Genomic DNA, 27,131 nt, shown 5'->3' on the forward strand with positions numbered 1-27,131 from the left:
AGGATTGATTGGTTTGATCTCTTTGCTGTTCAAGGGACTCTCAAGAGTCTTCCCCAGCACCACAGTTCGAAAGCTTCAGTTCTTCAGCACTCAGCCTTTTTTAATTGTCCAGCTCTCACATCCTTACATGACTACTAGAAAAACCGTAGCTTTGACTATACAGACCTTTGTCGAAAGAGTAACACCTCTGCTTTTTAATATGCTGTCTAGGTTTGTCATAGCTTTTCTTCTAAGGAGCAAGCGGGATATTTACTTGGAAATATCCAAGAGCGAAAGTGTTTGTCGCTTAGTTGTGTCTGACTCTGCAATCCCATGGATTATAGCCTGCCAGGCTCCTCTGTCCATGGAATTCTCCAGGCAGAATACTGGAGTGGGTTACCATTCCCTTCTCCAGGGGACCTTCCTGACCCAGGGATCAAACCCAGGGTCTCTTGCATTGCAGGCAGATTCCTTACTGTCTGAGCCACCAGGGAAGGGCCTACCTAGCTCAAGAGACTGGAAATAAGATACAGATTTGGGAGTTATCAACACTTAGACAAGAGATGAAGCTCTCTCTGGAGATGAAATGGAAAAGTATATACAACAGAAAAAACTGAAGGCCACTGAGGTCAACTGGAGTGACTGATTATAACACAGTTCAAATCTACACAAAAGTATACTACAGTTTGTAAACTGCTGACCATAAACCAGCACAACACTCAGAAAAAAAAATCCTCAATTTTACTGTATTAAAGGGTTGATTACAATGAATAAAACAAATGCTCTTACATAGAGATACATTAATAGGTCCTGAACATTCATGTTTACAACCATTTGTTACTTTTGCTCAGTCCTATCATTTTTTGAAGCTATATTGTTTAAATCTTTTTCATCACTTAAAACTTGAAGTGATGTCTATACCTATTTCTCTTGAAATCTTTGTAACTATTTGAGAGTATGTGCCTACAAACCTAAAATAAACATAGGCTTTTATCAATATAGATTTGGGTTTTTAGGCTATACTGTGGACTACTTGGCAAAACACAAATAGATCATCTTCTGTAGTAAGTCCCTCCATCAACTTAACCAGCCTCAGTTATTTAACTTATACTACTTCCAACACAAAGCCTCTATTCTACTCCAAAAACTGTTCCACAAGCTCGGAATTTCCCCAAACTCCTGCACACACACACACCCTGCCATTAAGTCCCTCTTCCATCAACACAATATGGAAACACCACCCCATTTATTCTTGCACCAAGCTACAGTTCAAGAATTATGTAAAGCATTTCCAATTGAATACGTAATTGTAAGTGTCTTTTCAAGCATTCTATTTTAAACATTATAAAGTTATAAAAACTTTAAAAAATATTTTGTATGATCTATTAAAGTTACATTAAAACTCCAACAGTTTCTGAATATCTGATATAAATTTAATGTAATATTAGTTTTAGCAAAAGAAGGAAAAATAGGTCATGTTGACATCAATCTATTATTGTAAATAATCATAGGATGTAGAGTAAATATATGATATTGAAGATATAGGAGTGAATTATGTTGTGCAACTAAGAAGATATCACCTATTATCACACTTAAAGACTATCTATACTCTTAAGGGGTGTTTTTAATGTATCTTGAAATCTTGCAGTAGAATGGAAAGAAATCCGTGTATTTCCTTGATGAAGATGTTTATGGAGATTACAAAGAGGTATCTCCTGAAATGCAAACTATCTGCTTTCCGATGTTACCTCCTGTCATCATGGACTGGAATGCAGCTGGAAAGAAAAAAAAAAAATGAAGTTATCTGACAACATAATGTCATCATCATACATGTTTGTCAGCAGACCAGGCACATATGATTAATGTGAATAATTTCTTTGATGATTTTAAGTACCGAAGTAAACTTTCATGAAAAGAAACTGCTAGTAAAACACTAGCAAAGTTACAGGACAAACCAACCCAATTAACATCTTAAAAATGTGTTTTTTACCCAAACTATAAGTGTTTAATTGGCATCTACATCCATGTTCAATGTTACAGAGTCTGAAGACTACAGCAAAATAAGTACGAGGATAAATGTCAGAAAAAACAATTTTAATAGCTTAAAAAATATTAGAAATCTAATCATAAAGTTTTACTAAGTGACATGAACATCTATCATGTGAGTGAATTTTATATTTCAGCTTGGTAAACACATTAACCAAATACATTAAATTTTTTTCTCAAAAAGGAAAAATTAGCAGTTTGATTTAATTCTCTTCATTTAAAATAAAAGAGGTTGTTGAAATCTGTATGTTAGCCAAAAAAAAGCAACCCAAATACTGAAAATCTGCTTAATGTAATCTAATGATTGATTACTTAGAACCATTGAATCTGAGAAAGTTACCTAGAGGCTAGATAACTTTCACAATTCTTACCATTTTTAATAATTATTTACAAAAACAAAGAAAATTTTACAATTTGAAATGAGAAAACAATAGCTCTTAAATACCACTAAGTTGAACTTTCATAGAGTTTAAGATATCTAAGGTTTCACAAGAAAGAAATGTGATTCAAAGAGAAAAAAACAACTGAAAAGTAGAGTTAAAAGAAAAAAGACAGTATTTGTGCTGAACTGATGTGTATAGTAAATAAATCTACATTCATCTTACCTCCCATGTTTTCCAATCCATTTATCATAGTCTCTTTGATCTGTAAATCGAAATAGGTATATTTTATATTGTTTAGACTTCAGTGTTTCTACTTAATGGTTTGCATTTTTGCAAAAGGCAGCAATATTATCTAGCACTTTCTGTCTAAAAACAGATATTTTTCATTTTATATAGCAAGATCAGAAAAGTTTCCTATCAATTGATTTTAAAATATTAATACGTATGTTGTCACATGTGAAACGAATCACTAGTTCAGGGTCGATGCATGTTATAGGATGCTCGGGGCTGGCGTGCGGGGATGACCCAGAGGGAGCATAAAGGGAGGAGGGAGGTGGGAGGGGGGTTCAGGAGGGGGAACTTATATAAACCCGGGACGAATTCATGTCAATGTATGGCAAAACCAACCAATATAATATTATAAAATAATTTGCCTCCAATAAAAAATAACTACCAAAAAAAAGAAAAAAAAAGAGCAAGTGAAATGCTCTTGACACCCAATTATTCTGTACCCTTAAAAAAAAAAAAAGAACAAGTTGAATACACACACTACTACATATAAAATAGATAACTAATAAGGACCTCCTGTACTGTACTATCTGTAATGACCTATATGGGAAAAGAATCTTAAAAAAGAGTTGATTTATGTATAACTGATTCACTTGGCTGTACACCTGAAACTAACACAACATTGTCAATCAGCTATACTCCAATTAAAAAAAAAACAAGTTGTGGCTGTTGATTTATGGAGACAAGAATTCAATAAACAAATATCAGGGAGAATTCCATCTCTTAGACTGAGGACATGGCTAGATCAAGGCAAGAGAAAAACATTGGATCAATCATGGCTATTCTATACAGTACTGTATTCCTCTGTGGCTTGCTATATTTAGCTGTGTGCATCTACATTGCCATTGTCTATTGTTACCTAGTGGAACAAAGTGGAATAAATTGTGTGGAGTAAAACATTAAAAAAAAAAATACAATCCTATTTTCCCACTGTCTAATCTTCAGTTCGTAACGTCATATGCTGTACACCCTCGTTTCAAAAAACAGACTATATAAGCACACATACACCTTTGCCTGCCATTTGCATGTTTCAACAACATCCTAGGTCAGGGGTCTCTGGACCTCAGGGTGATAACTGCTGATTTCCAACCACAACCAAGAGACCTATCAGAAGGTCCAGGAGGGGCAGGCTGTAGGGCGGTGGAGAGGTACTAAGAAATGCTCAAAAGATTTTCAAGAAAGAAGAACTTCTAACACATAGAAATATTCCATAAATATTTGCTAATGAATATTACAATTTAGAAAAGATAAAAGCCTATTCATCTTGTCATATAATCTGAGAAAAGTAAAGTTTAATAAAATTTTAGATAAAGGGAATGATGAGAAGTTTTGTCAATCAGGAGGATTACACCCCTCTGGTAGAAGAAGTTAATTTATGATATTCAGTATACTTTTATTTTACAGAAATATTTATTATGAAGCTAATATTAAATTCAAATAATACAAAAGTATATCAAGTAGCAGGAAGAATGATATTGATCAAGAATAGATGTAAGCTCTACCTTTAGCTTTCCTTCTTTAAACCATTGACTCAGTTGGAGAATACCAGATTCAAATTTATCCTTATAATTTAACACCAGAAATCTTTCTCTGTAGTGGGGAAGAAAAGGATAATGATCAGAGACTAGGGAGGGAGAAAGCTCATATCAAATAATTCCAGAATTCAGAAACTTGTTAATCACATAGAGTCTGGTCAAATACAGCTTTAGGTGCAATTACAAGCATACATATAGTGGACTTCTATTGTTTTGTCTGCTCAGGATCTACAGTCCCATGTAATAGTAACACTGTGGTTTTACTTTGTGGGTTGCATCTTGTCCCCACCCTCATGTGATGAAAGCCAGGCCAGTCTAAGCCAATACATATCAGCTTTGGGACTTGATAAAACTGCAGGAAGAGAGCTCTTCTCTTTTTGCTTGGATTGCTAACCTGGTGAAATGTAAGAGCAAAGATAACAGTCATCCTGTTGCTACTGCAAGAGGAGAGTCCACAGGGAGCCACGCCAACCCAGGAAAAAGCACAGTCCGGGTGAAGAAAAACTGAGTCGGGACACCACTATGCCAACGTTTTATCCAGCCAAATCTAAGCCAGTACTAATATTGAACTTCTCAATACATGAACCAATAAATGTCCTTTGCACTTAAGCCAATATGAGTTGAATTTCTAACACTCACAAAAAAAGATGGACTGAACAGGCGCATTTTTCAAAAAGTTTTCGCCAGGGAGCTAGTTAACCAAAACCTAAATATTGAACTACCTTAAAATGTACATTTTCAAATTTTATTTAATAGGAAACAATTATATATGAAGAACAACATATTTCATATACATCTGTGATCTTTAAACCTGTTGAATCTGGTAACATGGGGAAAGTGTAGAACATACCTTGTGATGTTTCTTTCTTTCTGGATTGCTTCTATAGCAGGGGGTAGTGGAGGAGGATAAGGCACATCTTTGTTGTACTGAGAAATTTGACCACATAGGATGATGTGGCTGTTCTGGTTCATCTGTTCAGAGAAAATTGATGATTATACCTTAAGATATATACCTTCCCTGTATTTAATGATCTTATGGCTGCCTCAGTGAAAGCCTCCTTGACGCTAGTATTTAATCTTTCTTTTTTTTTTTAATGGCCGCACCACACGGTCTGTGGAATCTTAGTTTCTGTATCAGGGATTGAACCTGTGCCCTCGGCAGCGAAAGTGCACAGTTCTAACAACACTGTGTGTTAAGACTAAATACTATAAGGAATTCCCTATAGTATTTAATCCCTTAATGCCAATTAATTGATCTTGTTCTAAAGACTCACCCAATATATGTATCAAAGAGTTTTAATTAGCTAGCAAATAAATCTACCCCAAAGCTTTTTCCATTAGTCACATATGGATGTGAGAATTGGACTATAAAGAAAGCTGAATGTCAAAGAATTGATGCTTTTGAACTGTGGTGTTGGAGAAGACTCTTGAGAGTCCCTTGGACTGCAAGGAGATCCAACCAGTCCATCCTAAAGGAAATCAGTCCTGAATATTCATTGGAAGGACTGATGCTGAAGCTGAAACTCCAATCCTTTGGCCACCTGACACGAAGAACTGACTCATTTGAAAAGACCCTGATGCTGGGAAAGATTGAAGGCAGGAGAAGAAGGGGACGACAGAGGATGAGATGGCCAGGTAGCATCACCAACTCAATGGACATGAGTTTGAGTAAACTCTGGGAGTTGGCGATGGACAGGGAGGCCTGGTGTGCTGCAGTCCATGGGGTCACAAAGAGTCGGACACGAATGAGCGACTGAACTGAACTGAACTGAAAGGAATACAGAGGTAAACAATAAGATTTTGGTAATCTGCAAAAGAGTTTCACTAGTTGTCATTGTCATCATTGTTGCTACTTCCATTATTATTGGTGGAGTATTTCTTTGGGTTTAAATAATTCAACCTCAATTGAAAATAATTTTACATTGTGTATATGTACCAAAGCTTTCTTATCCATTCGTCTGCAGATGGACATCTAGGTTGCTTCCATGTCCTGGCTATTATAAACAATGCTGCAATGAACATTGGAGTACATGTGTCTCTTTCAATTCTGGTTTCCTCGGTGTGTATGCCCAGGAGTGCGATTGCTGGATCATATGGCAGTTCTATTTTTTTCTGAGGAATCTCCACACTGTTCTCCATAGCGGCTATACTAGTTTGCATTCCCACCAACAGTGTAAGAGGGTTCCCTTCTCTCTACACCCTCTCCAGCATTTATTGCATGTAGACTTTTGGATAGCAGCCATTCTGACTGGTGTGAAATGGTATCTCATTGTGGTTTTGATTTGCATTTCTCTGATTATATATTACTCAGCCATTAAAAAGAATGCATTTGAACCAGTTCTAATGAGGTAGATGAAACTAGAGCCTATTATACAGAGTGAAGTAAGCCAGAAAGAGAAACACCAATACAATATACTAACGCATATATATGGAATTTAGAAAGATGCAAATGAGAAACCTGTATACGAGACAGCAAGAGACACAGATGTATAGAACAGTCTTTGGGACTCTGTGGGAGAGGGTGAGTGTGGGATGGTTTGGGAGAATGGCACTGAAACATGTATATTATCATATGTGAAACGAATCTCCAGTTCAGGGTCGATGCATGTTACAGGATGCTCGGGGCTGGTATGTGGGGATGACCCAGAGGGAGGATAAGGGGAGGAGGGAGATGGGAGGGGGGTTCGGGAGGGGGAACTCATATACACCCGGGGCGGATTCATGTCAATGTATGGCAAAACCAACCAATATAATATTGTAAAATAATTAGCCTCCAATAAAAATTTAAAAAAATAATAAATAAAAAATAAATTAAAAAAAAGAAAATAATTTTACATATAGGAAAGGACAAGGCAGTGTCAATAGCTAATGTTGATAAATTATAAAGCTGTCAATTAAAATATGCAAATACCTGTAAACTATAAAAATCCTTTCCCAACCCAAAGTCATAGCATGATGGCTGAGAGGAGATGGTTAGAAGTGAGTTAGAGCTTAGAACTTCACTTGTATAATACAACTGTAATTTTTCACAGAAATAAAGGTGAAAATACAACATTGCTAGCGAAGAACTAAAACTGATGTTCATAGTGCAAATCTGCAAACAAATGGAAACAGTGTCATCAAGCTCTTCTGTATCACTTAATTAGAATACTGACCATCATGTTGTTTTTCACCATAAACCCTACAAGTTTATAAAGTTTTTTTTCTTTCTATCAGGTAAAAAGATATGACATCAAATAAAATGTAGCATTCAAATTTATAACCAACAAATCAGAAAACAACCTGACTTATCACTGTATCACTGATGTCACCGCCAACATTGTCGAAGTAAACATCCACTCCAGCTGGGCATAATTTATGGAGTTGTTCTGCAACATTCCCCTCTTTATAATTGATTGCAGCATCGAAGCCCAATTCTGAAGTCAAAAAGAGGCACTTCTCAGGTGTTCCACAAATTCCCACGACTCGGGAACAGCCTAGCAAATGGCCAATCTAGGGGAGAAATTTTTGAAAATTAAACAACTTTCTCTTGTCACAATTTAAGTGTAAAAATGTGAAAATATGAAAGATAATACAAATACCTATATGAAAGTGTTCATCACAATTTAGGCTTTTGTAAGTCTTTTCGAGAAAGGTAATTTGAAACCAAAAGAACTGAGAACAGATATAACAGCATTCTTAAAAACATTAAGACTGAAAAAAATTAGACTTAGTTTGAATGTTAAAATCTCACAATTTAAAGATGAGCTCATAAAAGGAACAGTCAAACCAAAAACATCTCTATCTTGCAATTCAATATTTTTTGGGCCTGGGAGGAACTAAAATCACTATTAAGACAAAATGTTTGTTTCTGTGGTTTCACACTTTGAAGGCATTATTCAGAAAATAATGTACTTTATAAAACTGTATCATGTTTACTATATCTCTGTTGCTGTTTTTCAGTAGTTAAGTCATGTCTGACTCTTTTGCGACGCCATGGTCTGTTACTTGCCAGGCTCCTCTGCCCATGAGATTTCCTAGGCAAGAATACTGGAATGGGTTGCCACTTTCTTCTCCAAGGGATCTTCCCAACCCATGGATTGAACCCATGTCTCTGCGTCTCCTGTACTGCAGGCGGATTCTTTACCACTGAGTCACCTGGGAATGTATTAACCTATCTCTAGAGCCCAATGAGTGCTTTCTTATTTGAAGATATTTTTAAAATATAAATTTATTTTTTCAATTCATGGAATTCCAGACAGGTCCTCTGTGATTTTTCTCCTTCATATAGATTAGAACAATGTTCCAGCATTTACCATGTCATTTTTGGTTAAAAGAGAATAAAATATAAAAAATCTACAACTTTTTCTACATTGTTAGGAAGACAGTCTAAGCATGCAATAATATCATTTCTACCAAATATATGTAAAATAACATTACAAATTTGTTCAACGGTGTATTTTAAACTATATATACAGATCCAGAGATTCAGTTATGACCAGTTTTTTAGAATATCACATAATTCTCCAAAAGCTTACCTGCCCAGCCAAGGATCCACAAGCACCAGCAGCCCCACTAACAACCATTGTCTGATTAGATCCAGCAGTTATATGACCTTTTTCCTGTACCCCAAACAAGGAAGTCAAACCAGGCATCCCTATAGCTCCAAGAAAGTATGAAAGGTGTCCATCCACAAGCTGTGGGTCTACCTAAAATAAAATATATACCTTTAAAAAAATAGTATTAAGAATTTCTGTCTTAAGTCAACAAAGTAGAGACAACATATGACTTCATGAACATGAACTCCCCAAATTCATATGTTAAAGACCTAACTCTTTCAGTGTGACTGTATTTGGAGATAGGGTCTTTAAGGAGATAATTAAGGTTAAATGAGGGCATCAGGGAGGGGCCCTAATCTGATAGGACTTAGGGCCTTAGAAGAGAAAGGGCCACCAGAGATCTGTTTCTCAGCAGTTACACAGAAGAAAGGCTGGATGCTGTGTGAGGATACAGGGAGAACAGGGCCATCTGAAAGCCAGGAAGAGAGGCTTCACCAGAAACCAAATTTTCCAGCACCTTGACCTCAGACCTCTAGCCTCCAGAACTGTAAGAAAATAAATTTCTGCTGTAATAATAAACTTCAGTCCATTGTATTTTGTAACAACAGTTCAAGCGGTTTAAGCAGACTAATAAACAACCCAACATGAACAGTAAACCATTTTTCATTCTTGCCAGTGTCTCAAATGTATCAAAAGAGAAGAAACACCTAACAGGAAAACACTATACACAAAATTGGAAGGTTTAAAAATCTCTGAGCAATTTCAGAGTAAACACTTAACTACATAAAAGTCAGTTCAAACTTTTTAACGGTTCTCGTGACTGATACTTCAAATGTTTCATGAAAATATAAGGAAGGTGTGATACAATTTCTTCCCATATAATTACAGAGTAAAATGAGGTCTCTCAGCTTTTCACCATTTTACACTTATATGTTTACCAGGCCCAATCAATAGTTAATTGTACATCTCTTACATTTTCTGTCTGTTTTCTTATCTGTAACATTAAGGGAAAATGAAAAAAAAATTATATAGAAAGACTCTCTACCATAAAAGTTTTATAATAATTTTAGAGATTAAAAATGTAACAAACCACCAAAAGTAATCAAGATTCACCACCTTGATTTGCAATTAAACTGCCACAAAGAAAAAAATGGCAGTTTGTAATCAGTTTTAAATGGCTATCAGTCAAGTCTGATGTGTAGATAAAGGTAATGTAAATATTAAAGTCTACTATACACAGAAAGGTCTACAGTACACTATACAGAAATATGGTGGTTTGGTGGTTTAGTTGCTAAGTCGTGTCCAACTCCTGTGACACCATGGACTGTAGCTTTCCAGGCTCCTCTGTCCATGGGATTTTCCAGGCAAGAATACTGAAGTGGGTTGCCATTTCCTTCTCCAGACATAGAAATGTATCCTGTAGGTAGCAGTTATTTATTAGTAAAGCCAGTAAAAAAAACATTGTGAGATAAGTTGTGTTTAGTAAATATCATTTTTCTATCCTTTCTGAATTCCTCTTCCTCATTTCTAATACCTACTCCCCAAACATTTTTAAGCTCTCCCCAACTGCTCAATTTCCCACTATATCACTGTGACAGGGAAAGCTAGAAACGGCTGAATGTTTCTGTTTCACTTCCTACTAAGAAATTTCTAATTAAACATCATTTATTAGTACCATTGATAAAATGATTGTGTAATGTCTCCCATATCACTTGTATCTTAACAGAGACCTTTAACTAACTGTAAGAATTTGTAATCATAAAACATAGTAAAATCGTATAAAGTTTTTTACAAAGCCTTAATCACATTTATTAAAACTAAATTTAAATTAATTCTAATTTAATTCTCACACTCACTGGTGAGATAGCTATTGTTTTCATTTTGCACATGAGGAAACTGAGGTTAGAGACATACCGTAACTTCCTTGATGACAATTATTAGGCTGAATTACATGAAGCTGCCAGTTTTTGTAGGTGAAAACAGACAAATACTGGTAATTTCACATGACTCAACCAAACAGTAGAAACCGAACTCAAGATTTCTGTCACAAGATAGAATTTCAAGCACAAACCAAATGGATTTCTTGAGTCAAGCGGTAACTGCTTGTTGTTGTTCAGTCACTTAGATGTGTCCAACTCTGCAACCTCATGGACTGTAGCATGACAGGCCTTCCTGTCCTTCACTACCTCTGGAGTTTGCTCAGACTCATGTCCACTGTGTCAATGATGCCACGCAACCATCTCATCCTCTGTCCGCCCCTTCTCATTCTGCCCTCAATCTTTCCCAGCATGAGGGTATTTTCCAATGAGTCAGCTCTTTGCATCAAGTGGACCAAGTATTGGAGCTTTCTTAGGAAATTTTTAACTATAAAGGGCATTCTGGTTCTTAGTATAAAGCAGTTTGTGATGCTTATAGCTCAGGTTTTATTTTATACATGTAAAATTTGAGAATTAAATATGGAAATCATCACTCATTGGCAATCTAAGAACTGTCATATATAGTTATAGCCAACAGTAGAAGAGGAATAAAGTCTTTTCACATTCTGACAGCTATCTAAAGAGAAAACATATGCTTTTATTTTTTCCCTGACAGCAAACAAAACCGAACACCAAATGCACAAAGAAGGAATAACAAGAGAGAAAAATCAGATACTTTATATTGTACATCACCTTTTCAAGGATATTTCCATCCAGAATAACCTTGGTTTGCCAGGGCCAATAGAAGGAAGTCACAAAATCACCTTTCGTAAAATGTGTGTGTTTGCTTTCTTCTACAATCCCAACACCTCCACCATCAACCACCTGAGACAGCTGCCAAGGTGTTATATAGTCAGTGCCAGTGTCTGTATTCATTCTGCAACGCTAAACAAAGAAGCACAGATTGGGGTACTTCTGTCTGATAATACTGAACCAGTTTACATATTTACCCAGTGATTAAAAGGAAGTATGTAATTCAGTAATATTAAGTACAGTGTTAGCCAAACAAAACTCATCTTAATTTCTCTCTTCCTTTCAGTTATTTTTTATCCTGAAAAAAAACAAGAAGTGAAATTTAAAAAGAATTTAATGAACCTCGAGCCTATTTTGGAGAAGGCACTGGCGACCCACTTCAGTACTCTTGCCTGGAAAATCCCATGGATGGAAGAGCCTGGTGGGCTGCAGTCCATGGGGTCGCTAAGAGTCGGACACAACTGAGAGATGTCACTTTCACTTTTACTTTCATGCATTGGAGAAGGAAATGGCAACCCAATCCAGTGTTCTTGCCTGGAGAATCCCAGGGACGGCAGAGCCTGGTGGGCTGCCGTCTATGGGGTCACACAGAGTCGGACACGACTGAAGCGACTTAGCAGCAGCAGTAGCAGCAGAGCCTATTTTATAGAATGAAATAAATAAGACAAATATCATATATTAACGCATATATATATATGGAATCTAGAAAGATGGTACTGATGATCCTATTTAGGGGGCAGCAAAGGAGACACAGATGTAAAGAACAGACAGTCACAGTGCAGGAGGGAAAGAGTGGGATGACTTGAGAGAGTAGTATTGAAACATACGTATTATGATATGTAAGAGATAGCTAATGGGAATTTTCTGTAAGATGCAGAGAACCCAAAGCCAGTGCTATGTGATAACCTGGAGGGATGGGATGAGGAGGGAGGTGGGAAGGAGGTTTAAGCAGGAAGGGACATATGTACACCTATGGCTGATTCATGTTGATGTATGGCAGAAGTCATCACAATATTGAAAAGTAATTATCTTCCAATTAAAAAGAAAATAAAAATTTTAAAATAAAGTAAAAAAAATTTAAGGAGCTTTCCTGGTGGCTCAGTGGTGAAGCATCTGCCTGCCAACGTAAGAGACAAGGGTTTGATCCTTGGTCCGGGAAGATTCCACATGCCATGGAGCAACTAAGCCTGTGTGCCACAATTATTGAGCCTGTGCTCTAGCGCCCAGGAACAGCAACTATTGAGCCCACTTACCACAGCTGCTGAAGCCTTCAGCACCCTACAGTCCGTGCCCCACTACAAGAGAAGCCACCGCAATGAGAAGCCTGAGTACTGCAACAAACAGTAGACCAACACCCTGCCTGCTGCCCCACACCACAAACCCACTCTTAACCCTGCAATCAGAGAAAGCCTTTGTGCAGCAACAATGAGCCAGCACAGCCAAAAATGAATTAATAAATGATTTTTAAAGTATTTGAGAGGATATGTGTAGCTTCTATGCAAATTCTATGCCCTTTAAAAAAAAGAATTTACATTCTAAAATTAGACTGTGGTAAACAGACAGCTTTGTGAATGAACTAAAAACTATTGAATTATACATTTTAAATGTGTGAACCGTATGACATGTAGATTGTGTGTGTGAGTCGCTCAGTCGTGTCCAGCTCTTTGCGGCCCCACGGACTATATCCTGCCAGGCTCCTCTGTGCATGGGGATTCTCCTGGCAAGAATACTGGAGTGGAGCCGCGGTCCCAGCGTTCCCCGCGCGGGCGAGCGCGGATCCGGTGACTCGTCCCCGCCGCGCTCACTCTCCCCCGTCTTCCCTCACACACGCTCACGCCCGGCTCGATATGGCGGCGGCGGCTGGGGACTCCTGGGACGCTGACGCGTTCTCGGTGGAGGACCCGGTGCGGAAAGTGGGCGGCGGCGGCACCGCCTGCGGGGACCGCTGGGAGGGCGAGGACGAGGACGTCAAGGGGACTCCATTCCAGGACTAACTGAAAGAACAATTTTGATGTGGAGGGACCTAGTTCTCAGACATTTATACTTCAGGATTCAGGATAACTGGGATGATGATGATGATGAAAAAAAAGAAGCAGCAGAAGTAAAACCAGAAGTAAAAATTTCAGGAAAGAAAAAAAATAGAGAAAATAAAAGAGAAAGAACGGCAGCAGAAGAAAAGGCAAGAAGAAATTAAAAAGAGATTAGAAGAACCTGAAGAACCTAAAGTGCTAACACCAGAAGAACAATTAGCAGATAAACTGCGGCTTAAGAAATTACAGGAAGAGTCTGACCTCGAATTAGCCAAAGAAACTTTTGGTGTTAATAACACAGTTTATGGAATAGATGCTATGAACCCATCCTCAAGAGATGACTTCACAGAGTTTGGAAAGTTACTAAAAGATAAAATTACACAATATGAGAAGTCACTATATTATGCCAATTTTTTGGAAGCCTTAGTTCGAGATGTTTGTATTTCATTGGAAATTGATGACTTGAAAAAGATTACCAATTCACTGACTGTACTCTGCAGTGAAAAACAGAAGCAAGAAAAGCAAAGCAAAGCCAAAAAGAAGAAGAAAGGTGTGGTTCCCGGAGGGGGATTAAAGGCCACCATGAAAGATGATCTGGCAGATTGTGGTGGTTATGATGGCAGATATGTACAAGACAATGAAAACTTCATGTGACCTTTCATCTTCTCCTTTCTCTGTCTTCTTTCTGTTGCCCACAGTCCCTTCAACATGTAGCACAACTTCCTTTCCTTTCAGTTCTGCCAAATGCTACAATCAGAAGTGCAGTATCTTTTGTGCTGGTTATTTAATCCCTTGACACTTAGGTGCTAGTGTGCAAATGAGGGAACTTGGATCTTGTTGCCAAGGGGTTAAAATTGGGAACCTCTGTTGCTACTAAATCATAGTTTTAAAAAACAAAAAACAAACAAACAAAAAAAGAATACTGGAGTGGGTTGCCCTTGCTTCCTCAAGGGGATCTTCCTGACCCAGGGATCAAACCCATGTCTTTTATGTCTCCTGCACTGGCAGGAAGGTTCTTTACCACTAGTGCCACCTGGGAAGCCCCTCTTAAATAATTAAAGAAATTTATGTCCTATATGCTAGCATAATACAAGATTCTGTGTCAATAGTTTCAATGGGTTGGAGCAAATCAGGTACACTGACATGTCGCTGATAATGTTATAAAACATCCATTTTTAATAGAAAACAGACCTGCAACATATAGACCATAATACTACTCATTTCTTCAGTTAAGCAATACTGCTTCCACAATGGAAATAACCCAAAAGAGAAACAATTTTTATACAGCTGTTCATCAAACTTCAGACCAAGTACTACATCATTCCCCCTAACTTCAGATGGATGTTCTCTTTATTCAAAGACAAAGTGTCACCACAGTACCACACCCTTCCATAGAAGGCTTTCATAGGGCTAAAGACTTCTCTGGGAGGCAATCAAGGCTTTCTTCCTCTCTGTGGCTCATTCTTGCCTCTCTTACGAAGGCCAAGATGTACAAGCCTAGAGTGTGGTCCAGGAGATGGAAGGGATGGAAGGCTGCTCCATCAAGGGGACCTACATGGTCTGGTTCAGTTCACCAGGGTAAAAGACCACATGGCATATTGATGCCAAAGCTCCTGTGGGAATATACTACACTTCTTCTTGTGTGCCCCTCCCATATATCCTTTTAATTTTTTTAAGATTTAAAGAGGAATTATTTATTTAATTTTGGCTGTGCGGGGTCTTCGTTGCTGCACAGGTGCTTTCTCCAGTTGCAGAGAGTGGGGACTACTCTCTAGTTGCGGTGTGTGGGCTTCTCATTGCTGTGGCTTCTCCTGTTGTGGAGCACAGGCTCTAGGACATGTGGGCTCAGTAGTTGTGGCGCACGGGCTTTAGTTACCCCAAGTATGTGGAATCTTCCCAGACCAGGGATGAAACCCATGTCCCCTGCATTGGCGGCAGACACTCAACCACTAGACTACCAGGAAAGTTCCCATATATTCTTCAAAGCAAGTATAGCAGCCATTGGATACTGGCCACACCAAGTACCTGATTCTTAAGGCTAATCGAAAAAATGGAAAGGAGTATAGGTAAGTAAATGATGTCAATAAGATAAAATGTTATACAGCCAGCAAAATAATATTTGGACTAATTTCTCATATGAAGATATGAATATAAAATCATAAATATGAAATCAAAATAGTATATACATATTAAATATATCCATGTAAAATATAGTACATACACAGTGATTAAAATCAGTCATAAATTTGGAATGATATAAAATTTCAATAATTTAATGTTCAGCAGATTCCTTTTTTCCCTTTAAAAATCCTTATGTCTTTTTTAAGAATACTTTTAAAAAAATATTTATTTGGCTGCACCAGGTCTTAGCTGTGGCATGTGGGATCTAGTTCCCTGACCAGGGACTGAACCCAGGTTCCCTGCAGGAAGCCTCAGAGTCTTAGCCACTGGACCACCAGGGAAGTCCCACTTATGTCTTTTTTTTTTTTATGAACAGTGTCTAGTGAAAGCAACCAAAGTAATTTTCTTCCTTCTTTTAATTCATATTTAATAAGCACTTATGCTAGTCACTGGAGATACAGGGATAAATAAAACCTCTGTTTTAATAAGTTTTTATTAGGGAAGACAAACATCTGATAACTAAACAAATAATTATTAATTAAAACTAGGATACATGCTGAAGGTCAAGGTATTTTCGAGAAAATCTAATAGAGTGGAATAGTCTGAGGGTTAAGGGTGATTTGCCAAAGTAAATCTCTTTAAAACATAAAGCAGGCTTCTAGGGAATAAGAGGGGTTGGTCAGGTACAGGCAAAGGAGTTTTCAGATATGGAGGCTTGTTTTAATTTGTAAAAAACCCAGAATTTTGGGTTTTTTAAATTATTATTTATCTATTTATGTCTGTGTTGGGTCTTCATTGCTGCATGCTGGCTTTTTCCAGTTGCGGTGGCTTCTCTTACTGCAGAGTTCAAGCTCTAGAGTGTGGGTTCAGTAGTTGTGGCACCTGGGCTTAGTTTCCCCAAGGTATGTGGGATCTTCCTGGACCAGGGATCAAATCTGTGTCCCTGCATTGGCAGGCAGAGCCACCAGGGAAGTTCCCAGAATGTTGTTTTATTCAGTTTTTGTAATATGACAGATATAGATACAACTGACAATTGCCTTGAAAGAAGAATGTATTATAACACCCTAGAGAAAAGGCATATCATATCACACAGGGTCACATGGGAAAGCACCAGAGTTTGGAGGCAAAAGCAGGGGAGAGGACAGCATGGCCCACTCTTTATTGGGGCTTCCAGGAAAAGGAGTGGGTAAGGTAGGGTAGGCAAGCTTGAGTACATTAGAATTGGACAGACTGAATAATTTCAGTGGGCTCTGGCTCACGGAGGTGTTCCTATTGTCTGGCACCTAGCCCTTGGGTGATTCAGGGCTGGGTGGAAATATTGATGTGGTATGTGAGAGATGAAGGAAGTGGCTGGAAATATGTGTTTTAAGTTGACTGGTTTACATATGAAAGGTGTGTCCCACGAAAATTGTTTATTATCTCTAAAAATCAGCTAGCACTGGGAGGGGCAGTCTCTCCAGGATTAGCAAGGCCCCCAAGATGTCAAAACATCATAAAATACAGAAAATGATTTTATGATAAATCATAAAATACAGAAAGACATGATTAATACAAGGTCTAAGCCAAAAGGCATACTGGTGTGTTACACAAGAATGAAGTCCAACGAGGTAAGGGTCAAAGGATATGGAGAGGCTGGGCAGGCAAACAGGGGCCAGGGTCTTAGACCATATCCAGAAAGTTAATCTTTATCCATTACTAAAACCATTATGTAAACCATTACTTAAACCATTATCTTATAAGTTAAGTAACTTATAATCTTATAAATTTTATAAACCATTATCATATAAGTTAAGTAACTTATCCATTATTTAAACCATTAATAAAGACTAACAATTATTAATGGTTTAATGGGAAACATTAAACCATTTTAAGCAAGCTGACATGAATAGTTGCTATTACAAAACATTATTACAAAAACATTACTCTGGCTGCAGTGTGAAAGACTGTTTAAGAGGTCAAAGAGCCTATGCAAGGATACCCCAACAGGAGAGAAACAATGGTGATTTAGACTAGGTAGATATCTTTCGAGTTTACTGAGAAGTGGACTGAACTGAGAAAGATTTATTACAGGGGACCTACAGGACCTGAGAAGGGGATGACAGAGAATGAGATGGTTGGACGGCATCACCAACTAGATGGACGTGAATTTGAGCAAGCTCCGGGAGTTGGTGATGGACAGGGAAGCCTGGCGAGTTGCAGTCCATGAGATCAGAAAGAGTCGGACACGACTAAACAACTGAACTGAACAGGACGTGAAGATTGAGAGACGGACCCAGAGAACGAAAAGACAAACTTCTCAAGAAGGATTCAGTGCCTTCTAGCATGAAATGAGTAGATGGAGGAGCTATTTACTTCCCTGGAGGTAAAAGAGGTTTTGTTTGCTTGCTGTTTTGAGTTTGGGGTGTTTAGAAGTAAAAATCATTAATTTATGTCATAATCCTTGTTGTGTCATCATTTCCCCTCACCTAAAATCTTTGGGTCATAAATTTCTCTCACTCTAAGAGTCTCAGAGGAAATTCTGCTAAATGGGAAGTTTGTTCCAACTCAAAAAACTCTGTGAAGAACACTTCCTTTTTTGTTTTTCAACTACAGCTAACTTTTGAACAACACAAGAGGTTAGGAACACCCTAGGTCAAAAATCCATGTAAATCCACTTGTAACTTACAGTCAGCCCTCTCTAGCTGTGGTTCTGCATCCTTGGATTCACGTTGTGTAGTACTGCAGTACATATTTAGTGGAAAAAAATCCCCACATGAGTAGACCCCTGCAGCTCAAATCTGTGTTGTTCAAGGATCAACTGTACTACTATCTGCTCTGTTTGATTTTTAAAACATTTCTAAAAAAAAAAGAAGAAGACAAAAAACCCAAACACTTCTAACTTGGAACCTGGGCTTTATTTTGGAAATTTTATTTTATTCTCTTAATTTACTTTGTATTTATTATCCTGGGCTTAAGTGATATTCTTTACACTGTGTTCATTCAGTTCAGTTCAGTTCATTAGGGCACGAGTAATACTTAGATGCTCTGAGCTAGGTGTTTATACACTGAAGTATAAAAAAGTCTTAAAAAATCTGAGCCAGTCATCATCAGGAACTGACTCTGAATACTAGATACTGCACTGTCATTTTCCTTATGAATTTGTGATAATTAGTCTCCTTACGTGATCCACTCTGCACTGTCTAGTGTGACAAGGCCCATAGCGTGCCTGACCTTGCCTTGGCTGAAAGAGGGCACATCTTTACGTCTGTGGGAAATGAGTGACCTATTTAACTCCTCTGTTTCAACTTGAAAATTTGTCTATTTAGAACGTATTAGGCCAATAATCACCTCATTTCCCTAGCCCATAAAGAAAAACTTGCTGCCCCAGGAAGAATTCTGAATGAAGTCATCAAGATGCAGTCCACTGTAAGCATAAGCAAGTGTGACAGGTCTAAAACTGGAAGATAAAGCCTGAACTACAGTCATGGATCCCAAGGAAGAGGAACCTTCCAGAGGCTCCAACTGTTCTGGCACAAGGTGGTACTGCCAGTTGGGTCCCCATTGTAAGTGCAGCCTGAGAAGAGATAAGCCAGGATTCTATTTATCTTCTACAAGGGCACTGTAGAAGCCAAAATGAAGAAGCAAAACATATGCACAGAAACTGTAAGGCTCTTTGCCCAACTTCTACTTTTCACAGATCAATGTATAGGAGCTTTCTACATATCAGACATTATTATCTTTTTGTCGTTGTTATTTTTACTGCAAGTTTGCCATTTAACTTTTGATTTTGTACGTGCTGTTTTATTGTGTTTAAATACAGTATTTTTTAAAAGTCACATTTATCAATCATGTTTTTTCATATTATCTGGATTTGCTGTCATTTTAGGAAGTCTCTCATTTTCCAACATTATTCAATTGTTCAGCTATATTTTTCCTAAAATTCTTCATGGTTTCTTTTTTTCCTTTAACTTTTCATTATCTGTTGGAATTTATTGTGATGCAGGAGTTAAGCGAAGGATGTAATCTTTTCCCCCAAATCAGTCAACTGATCTAACACAGTTTATTGAATAAGCAATTATGATATTCTCTTTTTATTTTAATAAATACTCACAGCCACTACTTTGTACCACAAAACTAGGACAAAGAAGAGCAGAAATTAATGAAACAGGCAATAAAAAAACACTACACAAAACCTACAAAACCATAAGTTGGTCCTTTGAAAAGACTAACAAAATTGACAAAGCTTTAGCTAGACTTGACAAAGAAAAAAATAAACAAGATTTCAATTATTAAAATCAGGAAATGAAAGAAAGGACATTACTACTACTTACCTTTCAGAATTAAGGAAGGATTATAAGGCAATCCTAAGAACAACTATTGGAAAACTCAGCAGTGGCCACAGGACTGGAAAAGGTCAGTCTTCATTCCAATCCCAAAGAAAGGCAATGCCAAAGAATGCTCAAACTACCGCACAATTGCACTCATCTCACACGCTAGTAAAGTCATGCTCAAAATTCTCCAAGCCAGGCTTCAGCAATATGTGAACAGTGAACTCCCAGATGTTCAAGCAGGTTTTAGAAAAGGCAGAGGGACCAGAGATCAAATTGCCAACATCCGCTGGATCATGGAGAAAGCAAGAGAGTTCCAGAAAAACGTCTATTTCTGCTTCATTGACTATGCCAAAGCCTTTGACTGTGTGGATCACAATAAACTGTGGAAAATTTTGAAAGAGATGGGAATACCAGACCACCTGACCTGTCTCTTGAGAAACCTGTATGCAGGTCAGGAAGCAACAGTCAGAACTGTACATGGAACAACCGACTGGTTCCAAACAGGAAAAGGAGTGCGTCAAGGCTGTATATTGTCACCTTGCTTATTTAACTTATATGCAGAGTACATCATGAGGAACACTGGGCTGAAAGAAGCTGGAATCAAGATTGCTGGGAGAAATATCAATAATCTCAGATATGCAGATGACACTACCCTTATGGCAGAAAGTGAAGAGGAACTAAAGAGCCCCTTGATGAAAGTGAAAGAGGAGAGTGAAAAGGTTGGCTTGAAGCTCAAGATTCAGGAAACAAAGATCATGGCATCTGATCCCATCACTTCATGGGAAATAGACGGAAAAACAGTGGAAACAGTGTCAGGCTTTATTTTTTTGGGCTCCAAAATCACTGCGGATGCTGATTGCAGCCATGAAATTAAAAGACGCTTACTCCTTGGAAGGAAAGTTATGACCAACCTTGATAATATATTAAAAAGCAGAGACATTGCTTTGCCAACAAAGGTCCGTCTAGTCAAGGCTATGGTTTTTCCCGTAGTCATGTATGGATGTGAGAGTTGGACTGTGAAGAAAGCTGATCGCCGAAGAATTGATGCTTTTGAACTGTGGTGTTGGAGAAGACTCTTGAGAGTCCCTTGTACCGCAAGGAGATCCAACCAGTCCATTCTAAGGGAGATCAATCCTGGGTGTTCATTGGAAGGACTGATGCTAAAGCTGAAACTCCAATACTTTGGCCACCTCATGCGACGAGTTGACTCACTGGAAAAGACTCTGATGCTGGGAAAGGTTGGGGGCGGGAGGAGAAGGGGACGACCGAGAATGAAATGGCTGGATGGCATCACCGACTCTGTGGACATGAGTTTGAGTGAACTCTGGGAGTTGGTGTTGGACAGGGAGGCCTGGCGTGCTGTGATTCATGGGGTCGCAGAGAGTCGGACACGACTGAGCGACTGAACTGAACTGAATTTGTAATTTAAAGGTATCAAGATATATGACTCAAATATTTATTAATCATCAGGATTATACAATAAAATTCAAATGTGGGACCTCCCTGGTGGTCCAGTGACTAAGACTCTGCGGTCCCAATGAGGGGAACCTGGGTCAGGGAATTAGATACAGCATGCTGCAGCTAAGATCCAGCTCAGTCAAAATAAATAAATATTTTAAAAATAAAAATAATAAAGTTTTAAAAATAAAATAAAATTCAGATGCAACATGAAAAAATATGGATATAAAATTATTTTCACAAAGTCACAAAACCCTGATTCTTACCATGTAAGGATCCACTGAAAGATAAAGAGTTCTGACTTGTACTTGTCCTTCATTGACACAATCTGGTAAGTTTACTTCTTCTACTCGGAAATTTTCTGCCACTGGATGACCATTTTTTCCTAAAATATTAGACAAAAATATAAAATCAAAAAGGTACTTTCCCATAGAATTATTTATTATTCTTTACATGGTCACTCTAGGACTTACAGCACTCCCTAAATACACACGTGAATAAATCTATTGCTTTGAAATTTCTCTTTAGCTCAGCATAAATTCTTCAAATAGTTTCAACTGCTCTTGGCTTTCTCCAATAAGTTCCTTTGGCATGTTGCTGTCAATGTCAAAATCTTTTTTAAGGTGATAACAGGTAAATCACCTCATCTGTTACAAAATTATAAAAGGATTTCAAAAAGCATAAAAGCACAGCCAGCTTTTTTTTAACTAGGAAAATTAAAATTTACAAGATAGCAGAAACACCACATTAGCCAAAGTAAACTGGTAAACTATCCTGCCTCATTTTAAGATGAAAACAGAAACTTAAATGAATATAATCAAAACTTCCTATTCATTTTTTCAAATTGATTCATTTTTAATTGAAGGATAATTGCTTTATAGTATTGTTTTGGTGTCTATCAAACATCAACATGAAAAACTTCCTATTCATTGAATCATCAAATTTCCAAAACGAAAACGGAACACAGACATTTTAATCAAATGGCTCTCTTTCTAAAACTGAGAAAAGGTAAGTGTCTTCCCTAGGCCACACGCTAGGTAAACACCAAAACCAAGGGAGCATAGGCCCAAACCTCTCAGGTTACTTCCACACCTAAGCTTCTGTGGTTCAGGTTAGATGTCTGGTAGCTGACTTATGATGCAACAGGTTAGTGCTTTTCACGTAAAACAGAAAAGCACATCTTAAGAATCAATATCACACGTTATAAACAAAAAACAAAAGCCAAATATATTTGTAATACAATCTTCTAAATATTGTAATAACTTTAAAATACCTTATTTCTTCAGCAAGTGGCCTTGATAATTATTTTAAAAATGATAATATTGTTTAAAGAATTTCCTCTAAGATCTCAACTAGGATTAGTATCTTCCTTCCTTCATTTACCACATCGACATTATATTTTTACTTTTTGTTACTCCATTTGCATTCAGTTCAGTTCAGTTCAGTCGCTCAGTCGTGTCTGACTCTTTGCAACCATGAATCACAGCACGCCAGGCCTCCCTGTCCATCACCAACTCCCGGAGTTCACTCAAACTCATATCCATCGAGTCGGTGATGCCATCCAGCCATCTCATTCTCTGTCGTCCCTGTCTCCTTCCACCCCCAATCCCTCCTAGCATCAGACTCTTTTCCAGTGAGTCAACTCGTCGCATGAGGTGGCCAAAGTATTGGAGTTTCATTTGCATTAATAATTATTAAGGACCACAGCTGTTCAGACAAATACAGACAAATACATCACAGACATCACAAAGACATACCAGGTCTGGAATTCAATACCACTCTTTGTACAATCATCACCTTGTTTGCACAGTGGTCTCACAAGACTTCTGTATAAAATAACTCCTATAAACAGAAATGTCTTAAATCACAAGAAAGTAATGATATATTCAACAATTTAAAAGCTAAAAAAAAAGTACACTTGTGTTTCTGAATGAGGAAAGGAAAAATCATATTTAGGATCCAAAAAAGATTATAGTTTCCTGTCAGAGTTTGCCTCCTAAAGCAAGTATGTGAAAAAGACTAAATCTAATTAGAGTATTTGGCTAACAGGAACAAATTTACTGAAGACTGAGTGGAACAAAATGTTTTGGCCTCATAATTCAAGCACACTTATCTTCATGTCATCATGACTAAGGCTCCTACTGTGGCTTGATTAAAAGAAAACAATATTATATATTCCTCTGGAGTTAGCCAGTTAATCTACTGCTTAAATGAGATGAACCGCATTTTCAAAAACTCTTTTATTTAACAAAATGTAAATTTCTTAATAGTTTTGCTGATTATAAAAGTAACATATCAAAAGCATTTTAAAATCTTCACCTTCTAGGAAGTTATGTAACACAGGATGGCTAAGTAAATGAAAAAAGATCAATTTACTCTGGGTTTACAATTTGAACTAATGAAAGAAGTAAATGAAGTTCCAGTGCTGGCATTATCTGACTTGGACCTTCTTACTTTATCCAGCACTAAAAACGAACTGACTGTTAATGTTCCTCTGTGTGCCAAGGGCTGTTATGCTATGAAATATACATATATACATGCATATACATATTCATATAGTATTTAATATATTTAACAATTCTATTAGATGTTTTTATTATTATCCCCAATTTATAGATGAGGAAAATGAGTCTTAATGGGTTTAAGCACTTTTCTAAGCTGGTGCTGTATGCACTCTGTTTCATCACAGCAGGAACTCTATTTTAAAAGAAAATCTTCTGTTGAATCACCTTTTGTATAAATTACGCAGGGATTAAAAAACAAAGTTTTCCAAACTGACACTGGATCCAAAGAAAACTGACATTAAGTGGTGTTTAACAGCACCATGATAGCTAAATTTTCAACCAGTCTTTTCAAATGAGGTTTCATATCTGTCACCCTTTTCTCTAATTACTTCCAATGTATGCTTTATTTCTTCAAATGAGGCACACGGTAGACTTGACCAAATACTACTTATCAGCATGACAACTAAACTACTAGTCTTTCCCTTTGTATTAAATTAGAAAGTTTTCAAGTGCCAAACACTACAATTAACTAATGTAGGATAATCGTGCAGTATTTCTCAATAGCACAACAAACAACACATTTAAAACATAAAGATATTTAATTCCAAAATTAAAATCTAAAATATGATACACCAGCTCTAGATCTGAAAGGAAGGGTGATAGTGGTGTTAAAATCACCCCAAATGGGAGCAGAAAAACAGAAGTCCTTATTGACTGACATCAAGCAAACCATATTCACCAGGTATGACATTAAGTAGGTTCTTAATTGGTGGTAAGCAATATTCCCTGGTGGTTCAGGCCATAAAGAATCCACCTGCAATGCAAGAGACCTGGGTTCAAACCCGGGATTGGGAAGATCCCCTGGAAAAGGATATGGCAACCCACTCCAGTATTCTTGCCTGGGGAATCTCCATGGACAGAGGAGCCTGGCGGGCTACAGTCCACGGGGTCACAAAGAGTCAGTTACGACAGAGCGACTAAGCACAGCACAGCACAATATTCCAAAATAATACAAGATCAATTATCAACCGAAAAAGTCTAGCACCCCTAAAAAAGAGAGTGTTATCTGAATGTCTACCTGGCAGCCTAATATAAAGGGAAGGGCACTGAACTAGGAAAAGCAGACTACATATCCTGCTTCTAATCACTTGGGATTTGGGGAAAGTTCCTTCTCTCAACCTGTTTCCTGAATGTTCTTAAGTGCCAGGACTAAGGACTTAATAGCCATTGGCTTATCCAACGACCCTCTGAAGACAGTACTATCACTGTTCCCATTTTATAGAGGAGGAAAAGGAGGCACAGAGGTTGAATAACTTGCCCATGATCACACAACTGATAATGAAGACACTGCATGTGCTAAGTCGCTTCAGTCCTGTCCCACTGTTTGCGACCCTATGGACTGTAGCCGGTCAGACTCCTCTGTCCAAGGGATTCTCCAGGCAAGAATACTGGAGTGGGTTGCCATACCCTCCTCCATGTATTTTAAGAGGAGAGATCCAGGGATCCCCGACCCAGGGATCAAACCGGAGTCTCTTATGTCTCGTGCATTGGCAGGCAGGTTCTTTACCACCAGCGCCACCCAGGAAACCCAACGAAGACACTAGTGTGTTAGTCTCTCAGTCCTTTCCAACTCTTTGCAACCCCATAGACTGCTGCCCAACAGGCTGCAAATGTAACACACACCACTGTCATAACAGGAGCTTCCTAACCTTTCCTTTAAAAAAAAAAAAGGTTCACTATCATGATCTTGCTCAATTATTCCACCACAAATGACTATTGCCTGGGGCATTATTACCAAAGGTGTAAATCTCTGGGATTTCCTCCACTTTTTGAGATGGCGGCTCTCCTCTCCTTTGATATTTCTGGATTCCTTCTTCCTTTCCCCAAGTCTAGTACGTACGGATTCCTGATTGGATTTTGTTTTCTCAACTTCCTCTAGGGCTCCCACCACCTACCACTCAGTTCAGTTCAGTTCAGTCGCTCAGTCGTGTCCGACTCTTTGCGACCCCATGAATCACAGCACGCCAGGCCTCCCTATCCATCACCAGCTCCCGGAGTTCACTCAAACTCATGTTCATAGAGTTGGTGATGCCATCCATCCATCCATCTCATTCTCTGTCCTCCCTGTCTCCTCCCGCCCCCAATCCCTCCCAGCATCAGAGTCTTTTCAAGTGAGTCAACTCATCGCATGAGGTGGCCAAAGTATTGGCGTTTCAGTTTTAGCATCAGTCCTTCCAATGAACACCCAGGATTGATCTCCTCTAGAATGGACTGGTTGGATCTCCTCACTCCTATGTAAATTACTAAAAAAAAAATCTTCAGCCCAGAATTCCAAACTGATTTCCCAGAATGTTAGCACCACGAACACAAGGGACTCATGCCTGTTTAGTTCAGTGATTTATATTCACCCTCTGCCTGGCACATAGTAGGTGCCCATCAGTGTTAGTCGCTCAGTTGTATCCCGATTCTTTGCGACCCCGTGGACTGTAGCCCGCCAGGTTCTCTGTCCATGGGGGCTGTCCAGGCAAGAATACTGGAGTGGGTTGCCATCTCCTTCTCCAGAAGTTCTTCCCAACACAGGGATCAAACCCAGGTCTCCTGCATTGCGGGTGCTTTCTTTACTGACTGAGCCACCAGGGAAGCCCAGGTGCCCATTAAATATCTGCTAAATGAACGTCCCAAGGGCACCTTAGACACGGCTCTGGCCAAACTTGAAGTGGCTTTTGTTGTTCAGTCGCTCAGTCGTGTCCGACTCTGCGACCCCATGGACTGCAGCACGCCAGTTGCTCACTACCAACAATTCTTTTTTAAAAAAAAGAAAAAGAAAAGCCCTGCTTCTCCTCAAGCATTCCCTATCCCAGTGACCTACGAAATGAGGCCAGCGTCTCGGCAGCCCCGGTAGGAAGCCGGGAGGTCCTCCCGGTCAGTAAGGGGCCCGCCCCGCCGCCCCTGTTTCCTGATCCTCCTCCCCCATAAGGCCCGACCCACACGCGGGAACCCCACCCTTAACAGCCGGGGCCGGCGGCCCCTAGCGCCTCACTCACCGCTGCCGAGCTCGGGAGGAAGTCTCGCGCGCTTTGCGGAAATCCGCAGGGGTCTAGCCGGGCGACCGCTGCCCTCCGGCCGCAGTACGCAGGCGCAAGACTAGACCTCGGCTCTTCACTTCTGTCCCTGCCCAGGGGCGGGCTTTTGGAATTTAGGCTGGGACGG

General features: G+C 38.7%; 1 protein-coding gene and 1 pseudogene across 4 annotated transcripts; one reads left to right on the forward strand and one right to left on the reverse strand.

Moving 5' to 3' along the window:
* Positions 1-703: 703 nt before the first annotated feature.
* PTGR2 (prostaglandin reductase 2) lies at positions 704-27,121 on the reverse strand. 4 transcript variants are annotated; one of them, XM_055436487.2, is made up of 10 exons: positions 26,966-27,120; positions 23,175-23,259; positions 21,684-21,802; positions 11,439-11,630; positions 8,749-8,919; positions 7,514-7,723; positions 5,082-5,203; positions 4,199-4,286; positions 2,631-2,670; positions 704-1,754 (listed from the first exon to the last, which is right to left on the reverse strand). In XM_055436487.2, exons 2-10 carry the CDS (start codon positions 23,209-23,211, stop codon positions 1,678-1,680), a joined length of 1,056 nt encoding a protein of 351 aa, XP_055292462.1. In that variant the 5' UTR covers positions 23,212-23,259; positions 26,966-27,120; the 3' UTR covers positions 704-1,677. The 4 variants fall into 4 exon arrangements, with proteins under 4 accessions (XP_055292462.1, XP_055292464.1, XP_088695587.1 ...); XM_055436489.2 differs by lacking the exon at positions 11,439-11,630 and having other exon boundaries at positions 26,966-27,121; XM_088839461.1 differs by lacking the exon at positions 23,175-23,259 and having other exon boundaries at positions 26,966-27,109.
* Positions 13,346-14,182, forward strand: LOC129562969 (eukaryotic translation initiation factor 3 subunit J-like; annotated as a pseudogene).
* Positions 27,122-27,131: the final 10 nt, after the last annotated feature.

The sequence above is a fragment of the Moschus berezovskii genome, chromosome 9 (assembly GCF_049115385.1).
Source record: "Moschus berezovskii isolate FMDL1 chromosome 9, NW_MosBer_1.0, whole genome shotgun sequence".
Classification (NCBI taxonomy): Eukaryota; Metazoa; Chordata; class Mammalia; order Artiodactyla; family Moschidae; genus Moschus; species Moschus berezovskii.

Bases quoted from the DNA above. Each gene is read 5' to 3' on its own strand.
- PTGR2 (XM_055436487.2), bottom strand. From the start codon at position 23,211: ATGATTGTACAAAGAGTGGTATTGAATTCCAGACCTG. The intron at 21,803-23,174 runs GTATGTCTTTGT...CTAATATTTTAG, and splicing joins GGTATTGAATTCCAGACCTG to GAAAAAATGGTCATCCAGTG. The intron at 11,631-21,683 runs GTAAGAATCAGG...TTCTTTGTTTAG, and splicing joins TTTCAGTGGATCCTTACATG to CGTTGCAGAATGAATACAGA.